General features: G+C 42.4%; 1 protein-coding gene across 6 annotated transcripts in view; it reads right to left on the bottom strand.

Annotated features, from left to right (window-relative positions):
• The window catches only part of Astn2 (astrotactin 2), a 1,043,712-nt gene that overhangs the window by 402,168 nt on the left and 631,925 nt on the right, over nucleotides 1–9,619 (bottom strand). For all 6 annotated transcript variants that reach the window (XM_008833484.3, XM_029563720.1, XM_029563721.1 and 3 more), the window contains one exon: nucleotides 4,328–4,494. In XM_008833484.3, the coding sequence (XP_008831706.1) occupies nucleotides 4,328–4,494 (167 nt within the window). The remainder of the gene's footprint in view (nucleotides 1–4,327; nucleotides 4,495–9,619) is intronic.

The following is a 9,619-nucleotide window of genomic DNA, read 5'->3' as shown; positions in this document are numbered from 1 at the left end:
AATGGGAGAAAATCTTCACCAGCGATACATCTGATAGAGGTTTAATTACCAGATTCAACTGTAAACCTAAAAATTTATAGCCAATTTTGAAAGAGATGCATCTTAGCTCTGGAAATTGTTATTGACTATGTCAATACTTTTGTAATGAAATGCTTCTTCTAATTATATGGTTATTAAATAAGTAATTTAAAAAAACAAAAAAATTAATTAAAAATTTTTTTAATTTCAATTTTTATCTTATGTGTATGAGTATATTGCGTATATGTATGTAAGTGCACCCGTGTCATGTGAATCTTGCAGTAGACAGAAGAGGGCATCAGATCCCCCGGAATTGGAGTTACAGACAGTTGTTAGACATCATATGGGTGCTGGGATTTGAACCTGGGTCTTCAGTAAGAACAGCCAGTGCTCTTAACTGCTGAGCCATCTCTCCAGCCCTAACTGAAGGACTTCTAAAAATAATTACTTGTTGAATATCCACTATGTGCCAGGCACTGTTCTAGGTACTGGATATAAAGTATGAAACACAGTGCAAGGCGTCATGGAACTAGGGCCACAGGGAGACCCTGTCTCAAAAAAAAAAAAAATCAAAACCCCAAACCATGAAGCACACAAACATAAAAGTCAGTAATTGAATACTTAAAAAAAATGACACCTTTTTCTTTATTTTTTGGTTGTTATTTTTGAGACAGGGTTTCCTTGTACCCCAGCTAACCTAGAACTCACTATATAGACCAGGCTGTCCTTGATCTCGCAGAGACCTGCCTGCCTCCACCTCCCCAGTGCTGGGATTAAAGACATGAGCCACCATGCCTGGCCCAAGATGATACATTTTCAAATTTATTTTTATTATGAGTATTTTGTCTGCATGTGTGTAAGTACAACTCATTTGTATAACGCCCACAGAGGTCAGAAGATGGCATCAGATCCCTTGGAACCAGAGTTTAAGGTAGATGTTAGTGGGCATGTGGGTGCTGGGAAGTGAACCTGGATTCTCTGCACAACAGCCAGTGTTCTTAACTGTTGAGCCATCTCTGCAGCCCAGTAAATAACTGAATACTTAAATACCGTGGCTTTCTACTTATTAAATGAATAATTACACAGCTTACTAAACTACTCACTATGCCAGGCCTCCTACTTGCATAATTGCATTTGCTCCATATAGTTGTGTACAATCACTTCTGATCCCCCATGAAAGAACAGAGGCTGAGAGAAATTGCGTAATGTAATCAACATCACAACACTAAATATATTCAGAGGCTGGCCACTAATACCAGATATGTCTTGATTGGGCCTGGAGACACATAGCCTGGGATTGAATCTCTGTGCCTTCCATTTATCAGCTGTGTGGCCTTGGTCAAGTCCCTGAGCCCAAGCAATCCAAGCTTGGTTTTCTTATCAATAAAATGGAAATCACGGGGCTAGAAAGATGACTCAACAGTGAAGAGTATTGGCTGCTCTTGCAGAGTTCCCAGATTTGGTTCCCAGGACCCACATGGTGGCTGACAACTATCAGTAATTCCTGTTCTAGGGGATCTGGCGCCCTCTTCTGACCTCCACGGGCATTGCATGACTTGGGTGCACATACATGTAGGTAAGACACTCATAAAATAAAATAAAATATTTTTTAAAATGGGAATTACAACAGTACCTCTCTTGTTGATCTGAGCACTAAAAGGGCCAATGTGCAGCATGTACATTGTCATGGCCATAAGAAGCAAGCAATGCATCATTAGCTGCTGTTATTAACCAGGCTGCATACATTTACTCAGCCTGTTCTCATCCAAGCTTCCAGTGGTCATAGAGCTCTGTGCAGGTTGAGGAAGGGTCTGTTTTGTTTTCCCTGCTTAATTCAATAGCATCCCACTCAGCCAACTCTCTCACAAGCACCTGCTAACAGTTGCATTGTTTAGTGCTTCTAACAAGTGTGGGTAACTTCTGATTTGCATCCTTAATAGACAATTCCCAAAGTATGTGCAAACAACAGTTAGTTTTAGGAGACCTGCATTGGATTTCCTTCTGTCCTGTTGTTTACCAATAGTGGATGGGCTTTAACAGCTCACCCATGCTCTGATCCAATCTTAACACTTTCATAGAACATTCCTGGTACAGAAGGTCAGTAAGTTCTGTCTCTTAGACCAGGAATGCAAACTCATTCAGGTTATCAGGCCCCTGAACAAGGGGCAGCCAGCTGTTATCAGGGTCAGTTACTATAGTCATTTTAATGAGCGCATAGAGTTCAGTCCATGTAGCATAAGGCTCAAAAGCATTTTCAATATTCATGTAAATGGCTGCAGGCAATGTATCATTTTTCATGACAGTCCCACACAGAGAGGCCTTTGTACCTATGCTGCAGATGAGGAAACTAAACTGCAGAGTTAAAAGATGTTCAGTAATTTCTCAAGGTCACACAGCACAGGGAGCAGTCCGGGACCGCCAGTCCTATGGCCTTGACTTTTAGTGAATAGAGTAGTAAAATGGATGGCACTCCGCACTCTCTACAGCCACCTTTATAATGAGGTATGTATTGGCAACATTTTAAGTATGAGGAAACGGAAGGTCAGAAAACCTTTGGAGGTTGGCCTGGTGCCTAAAGGACAGAGTTCAGGAACTAGAATCTCTGTATAGTGACTCTGTGGTGCCCTGTAGTGCACACTGGGTAATAGGCAGTGATGGTTTCTGATGTCAAAATCCATTATTGCTGTGGCTGCTGCTGTGATTGTCGTTATTTTCTGCAGAACACCCTCTCCCAAATACACAGAGAGGAAAATAACAATGATAAGAACACAGCTGATTCCGTATGCAAGCCTGCAGATCTGAATCCATGCATAATTTACTTAACACTGCCCTGCAGTCACTTAAGCTGAGGAGAGTCGGCTATAAATTCAGGTCTGCATACACTAATTTATTTCTTATTTATTTTACTGATACATATCTCGGGCCTCCAGCCAGCTGCTCCAACACCTGCTTGAAGGCACCTGCAACCCTGAGTGCCAGGGGGCAGGAAAGGAAAACCTGAAAGAAGTACTGAACTCTGTGTACTAGCACCATGCAAGTTAAATTTATTTTCTGGTAAACTGGGATTAAACCTATGCTTGCTCCCACCTTCCGTTTTGTGATTCACAGGACTGTAAATGTTGCTAAATCTCTTATTCTGCCTTGCTTGTAATGAGAGCACCTGGAACACTTCTCACAGGAGCACAAGATTCCTTTTCTGTGTCACAGAATACCAAAAGATGAGCAAGTTTTCTAATGTGAAGATACAGACAGAAAGGAGATGAAGAGGAGAAGAAAAAAATGTTATTCTTTTCTTGAGTGGTTACTGATAGCATGGTAGGCAGTGGGGTGTTAAAACTGGCTCTTACATGTGGTAAACAAGGTCACTTGGAAGAAATGTTAGCCACACTTGTGCAAAATGGTCTCTAAGCTTCAGCCCAGAGAGAGGAAATGACCTGCCACAGACCATCAGAAAGTTGGCTTCAGGGCCTGGATAGATGGCTTAGTGGTTAAGAGCACTGGCTGCTCTTGCAGAGAACCTGTGGTCGGGTTCCAGCATTTGCACGCCGACTACCAACCATCTGTAATTCCAGTTCCAGAGGATTTGACATCCTCTTCTGACCTCTGTGAGCATTGCAGGACATGGGTGCATTTACATGCATGTAAGTAATACATTCATACATATAAAAAATAAAAATAATAAAATAAGAAAGTTGGTTTCAATGTGTTCTCCTTTTCTGTTTTCACACTGATTTCAAAATTATTTTTTAGGTCAGGGGATAGAGTTCAGTGTTAGAGTTCATATGGAAGGCCCTGGGTTCAATCCCCAGCACTTAAAAGAAACAGGAGAAGAAAAATCACAGCAAAAGTACCTGGGCTTGAGTTCTTCAAGAGTCAGAAGCTACAGTACAAGATTCACCTGCCTGGTCTTGAAACTGCTGAGTTCCCTCAGCAACCAGATTCCAACCTGGTAAAGCCTATGCATATACCTATTCACCACACTTTTAAGATCCCTGCTTCTGCCTCCAGGCACTAGATGGGACTGTAGGGGAAGACAGAGAAAGGGCAGGGGACCTAGAGATATAGGTTAGGATATAACAACATCTAGACCAAAGCAAGGGACCGGGGCATGGCCTCTCTTTACTGTATAAATCATTCGTTTTTCTTTACCCATTCTTTTTTCTTACACACAACAGCGTATGAAACAAAAGAGGTAAAAGACCATATTCCTGAGGACCAGCCCTAGCCTAGTGGGGCTGTATTTCCTGGCTGTTGTCTCACAGATTCCCTGCTGCCATGGGAGTCCTGGGTCTTAGATTTGGAGACTTACCCGCAGAACATGAAGATAGTGCTGGAGGAGGCATCATAGGGCAAAGGCAGTGTCTGCTGCAGGCAAAGTTGCTCACAGCCTCCATTAAAGCCATCAGAGCAGTCGATGCCCTTGGAGTGGTCATAGCAACCGGAGCCATCCTTCATGGGCCTCAGCTCCTCAGGGCACTGTTAGAGAGAGAGAGAGAGAGAGAGAGGCCACACAGTTGGAGTAGTGTGGAGGAAGACAGAGGAGAGAGAGAGAGAGAGAGAGAGAGAGAGAGAGAGAGAGAGAAAACAACAGAGTGGTTATGGTGCAGGATGTGGAAGGTTCCATCCCATTCGCTCCTCCTACTTTCTAAACGGCCATGGGTCAGACCCACACACAGACGTTACAGTCTCATTTGGTCCATTAAAGGACTGTGTAAATTTGGACCAGACTCTTTACTTCTCTAACCTCAGTATACCTGGCTGCAAACAGGACTTCACTGAAGTCCCTACCTCATTGAGTTGTGAGACTGAAGGGACACAACGTGGTCAAAGCACTTAGAACACAGACTTTCACAACAGCCACACCATAAATGTTAGTAATTCACACATGCCATTACTGGGACCATCTCATTTACTGATTTCATTGTTATTGTCTGACTGGGTCCCCTACCATAATGTTCACTTCGGAAGTCTGACATATATATACTTTTGAGACAGAGTCTCCCTGGAACTTGGAGAACTTTGAGAACAGAGTCTCCCTGGAGCTTGGCCTGGAACTTGCTATGTAGACCAGGGTGGCCTTGAACTCACAGAGATCCCCCTGCCTCTGCCTCCCAAGTGCTGGGATTAAAGGCGTGTGCCACGACACCCAGCTCATTTTTTTTTGAGTCTCACTGTTCCTGTATATTAAAAGGACACTAATGACATAGCTGTAGATTTGCTGTGAAGGTTAAACTTAGAGTTTGGGCATAGGAGCATACCTTATTTTGGAATTAGTCACATAATTTGATCCTCATAAAATGTGAATTACCTTTCTGTGTTGAGTTGATCTATTTTCCACCTTGTCCCTGGAGTTCTAAATAAGCATCCTGCACATTCACCACACTGCTGGAAGACCTCCTAACCAGTCTGGCTTCTCTGCACTACCTTCCTGGTGGCCACTGCAATGATATGTCTGAACAGAACCACCAGCATCCATAAACAAATGAATTTGTGGAAAGTTTGAGTCTTCCCTCAGCTGATAATAGAGGTCCTCCTTCAGCCACATACATATTCTTGAATGTCCCTTAACAAAACCCAGGGATTTCCACCTTCCACTCCAGCTGTAATACTGTTGTCTGTGGGTCTGACACCTTCTGAGTTGATGGGAGATCTTACACTGAGGTACTCCTGGGTGCTTATTTAATTCCCATCATTTGATGAGTTAAGCTCATCTTCTCCAGATTTGCTGATGGAAAAGCAATTCAAACACCCTGCCTCCCAAAGACAACACAGGTATAAGGTTTTAATTTCAGTCATCCTGTTGGCATTTGCACCAAGATGAACACCCAGTGCTCAGCCCCCCTCATCCATCAATGGACATCACTGATTAAAATGCCCTCTCACTGTGCCCCACCTCCTTCCAGCTCTACAGGCCCCTCCCCAAGCCCAAGCCACTTTCCTAAAATGACATCAATAACAAAACACGCACACACACACACATACACACACACACACACACACACACACACACACACACACACACCAATTTCCACAAACAACTACCACATAAAGGAGGTCATCTCTCTTGGAAATTAAATTTTGCTTAAGAAGGATTTGTAATTACAAATGTACAAGAGAGTTCTTGGAGACATGTGAGCCTGGCGCCAAGAAGGGTGACGGAGAAACTAGGTTATAAATGACCTTTGTCAAGCTGCAGGAAGGTTATAAAACTGCTACATTTTGTGCTTAAAAAGAAAAATCAATTTTCCATGTGAGTGAAGTGCTGTACATATTAATATAAGCTCAAAGGAGGCCCCTGCTTGTCTTTGAATATCAGCTGTCAGAGAGAAGGGCACATGGTCATGGGGTCATTTGGAGCCAGTTGCTGGACTAGGGGCTGGGTTCTATCCATCTGCAGAGACTTAGGGGAACCCATTTGCTGGACCTTCTCACCAAATAACAAGAGGGACCTGGGGCAGGGTGCTCACCAAGTCCTTTCATTCCCAACTGGTTCCCCTATGATTTGTTCTTTGCATGGTCACTATAATCCAGTTATAAGCAAGTTATACTTCTCTAATATCTGTAGAAAATACATGGGACATTTATAGGATGCTCATGATGGCTTCCAAAGACATATCTCTACCTCTGAGCCTCAGAAAGTGCAAATATTATCATCCATGGCAAAGTCTCTGCAGGTATGATGAAGTGGAAACTCTTGAGACTATTGGATTTTTCCAGGTTGGCCTAAATGTCACCCAAATGACCTTATAAGAGAGGCAGTAAAAATTATGCCCACAGTAGTCATCAATGCAGACTCATCACTGGTCCAAATGCTGAGAATAAGTGATTGCTGAATGAATAGTCAGTCTTAAATGGGACATCTACTACATCATCCTCCCTCCCTGAGGTTCAAGGAGCATCCCAGAAGAGGGACCAGAAAGAATGGAATCAGAGCCTGAGAAGCAGTGCTGGAAGATGCCGTCTTCTGAACAACACATGACCATTGCTCTCAGGAATGCACAGCATCTGTGGTTGCCTGCACAAGATCAGCCAAGATTCCAGCATGGGTGAGGCAGGGCCCCATGATGCTCCATTCTTAGCTGAAGAGCTATTGAAAATTGGTGGGGTGTGGTTCCTAGTAGGTTGCCCATGCACATACAGGCGGTGCGAATTATTAGAAAAACAAAAAAGAAGAGGGCATAGAAGTGGGAGGTGGTCATTTCGGGGAATTCTTAGGAAAAGGGGAGGAGGGAGTTGGGGGTGCATGTGATCAAGCCACATGGTATCCATGTATCAGATGTCCAAAAATAAATTTAAAAATTTAAAAATTATACCCACAGAGGAGCAGGTAATGTGCAGGTAGAGAGAGATGGGTGCAAAATCGCCACAAATCAGAACTGCCCCAGGAGCTGAGATGAATTTCTCCTCCAGGGCCTCCAGTGAGAAGAGCCATTGGCACACCTTGACTTGAGACTTCAGGTCTCCAGAACATTTAGAAAATGTATTTCTGTTGTTTTTAGCCAGAGAAACTTAGACAGATGAATATGAACACTGTTCCCATTTTAAAGATGAGGAAAGTGAGGAGGAGACCACTCAAATCTGTGTTGGAAGAGGCAGTACTTGTCAAGCTTGCCAACTCTATAATTCTTTTTAAAAACTATTTATTATTATTTTTTTATGTCTATGAGTGTATTGCCTGCATGTATGTAAGTGCATACATGCTGTGCAATACCCATGGAGGTTAGAAGAGGGCATCAAATCCCCTGAAACTGGAGCTACAGATGGTTGTCATCTGCCATGTGGGTGCTGGGACTCCAACCCAGGTCCTCTGCCAGAGCAGCCAGTGTGCTTAACCACTGAGCCATCTCTCCAGTCCCCATAACTCTGTAGTTCTTAGTTGCATTCTGTGTGTAGTAGTTAATCCTGATTGTTAACTTGATTGGATTGAGGTATGCCTAAGAAATTACTGAAGCCCTGCGTGTGTGTGTGTGTGTGTGTGTGTGTGTGTGTGTGTGTGTACACGTTTCCATAGAGGATTAGATCATGAAAGCTCTGATCAAATCATTGGCTTAATCCACCAACAGATTTGAATCTGGATAGAGTATTTAAAGGAAAAGTGGAAAATGGGGCTTAATTAGACAAAGTGGGTCACTGAGGCATGCCTCTAAATGGTGTATCTTGGTCCAGATCCTTTCCTGCCATGCTCCCCACTTCCTGGCTATCATGCAGTGAGTAGTTCTTTCCACTACACCCTTCTGACATATTGTTCTGCCTGACACAGTCCAGAAACAATGGAGTCAGCCAGCCATAGTATGAAGCCTCTGATGATATGGGCCAAATTAATCCTTTAAAGTTGATTCTCATGGCTGTTTGTCACAGCAATGAAAAGCTTATTAACATGCTGGCTAAGGTATTTGAAAGTACTCTCGATTCCTGACTGACAGATAACAGAGTCAGAGCAAGGCAGGGTGGAGCTGATCTCACCTCCATGCTTTAGAACTGATGGAACGAGAGTGGAGGCATATCCTTTAAAGTCCCTTAGCAGAGAAGTCAGTCAAGTCTCCTTGTTTCGGCGCTGGGCTCTCTGCCCACTACTCTTAGAACTGAGCATGCAGTGTTTCACCTTAAGGAGCGCCTCATGGGCCTTACCTGTAAAACGGAAATAAGGCCTCTCTTGGAGGCATTTTGGGAAACTATGAGAAAAACACATCCGTTTTTCTGCGTCTGGTTTTTCATCTGGTAAATAATAAGAACCCAATAAATGAAAGAGAAATAAATTAATGAATGATAAATCCGTGAACCCACTCTCCCAAAAGAAATTATAACTTTTAGTTGACTTTCTTTTCTTTTCCCATTTGTCAAGTCCTTGACCAGATCTTCAATAAATACTTACTATTGAACAAGTACTCAATGCTGAGCAAATGTTTAAGGTGCTAGAAATAAAGTAATAAGACAGCCAAGCATCTACTATCATAGAGTTTAAATTCTAGAGTAGACAATTAACAGCAACAACAAAAAATACAAAATAACTATTTAGGAGAATTCAGTATATTGAAAAAAGAAAAAGGTATACTGTGGTAAAGATTCATAAGGACAGAATGAAGAGTCTGTACATTAACGTAGAATAAACCCTTCTTCAACTTTTCAAAAGCAGCTTTGTCTAATTATCTTAAAATTTAATGTCAATTTGGGGAATATGGGCAGTTTTACTATGTGTGTTTTCCAATTCATGACTATACCATGTGTCCCCATCTATTTAGATTTTCTTTGATTCCTTTATTAAACAAGCATTTAAGTTTTCAGTACAAATGTCCCATCATATTTTGCCCAATTCCCATTTATGTATTTCATTGTGTTTTAGGATTACAAATGATACTTCATTTAAAAAATTTAGTGTCCATAAATTATTGCAATACATCACATCATAACTGAGGGGCTGGAGAGATAGATTAGGAGTTAAGAGTCCTTGCTATTCTTGCAAAGGACTTGGGGCTGGTTCCTAGCACACACATCAGGTGACTCACAACCACCTGTAACTCCAAAAGAGGACACAACCCCCTTTGGTGGCTTCTGTGAAACCTACACACACACACACACACACACACACACACGGAAAAACAAA

The sequence above is a fragment of the Nannospalax galili genome, unplaced genomic scaffold (assembly GCF_000622305.1).
Source record: "Nannospalax galili isolate Female #2095 unplaced genomic scaffold, S.galili_v1.0 scaffold34, whole genome shotgun sequence".
Classification (NCBI taxonomy): domain Eukaryota; kingdom Metazoa; phylum Chordata; class Mammalia; order Rodentia; family Spalacidae; genus Nannospalax; species Nannospalax galili.
This window is presented reverse-complemented; position numbering and strand designations above follow the sequence as displayed.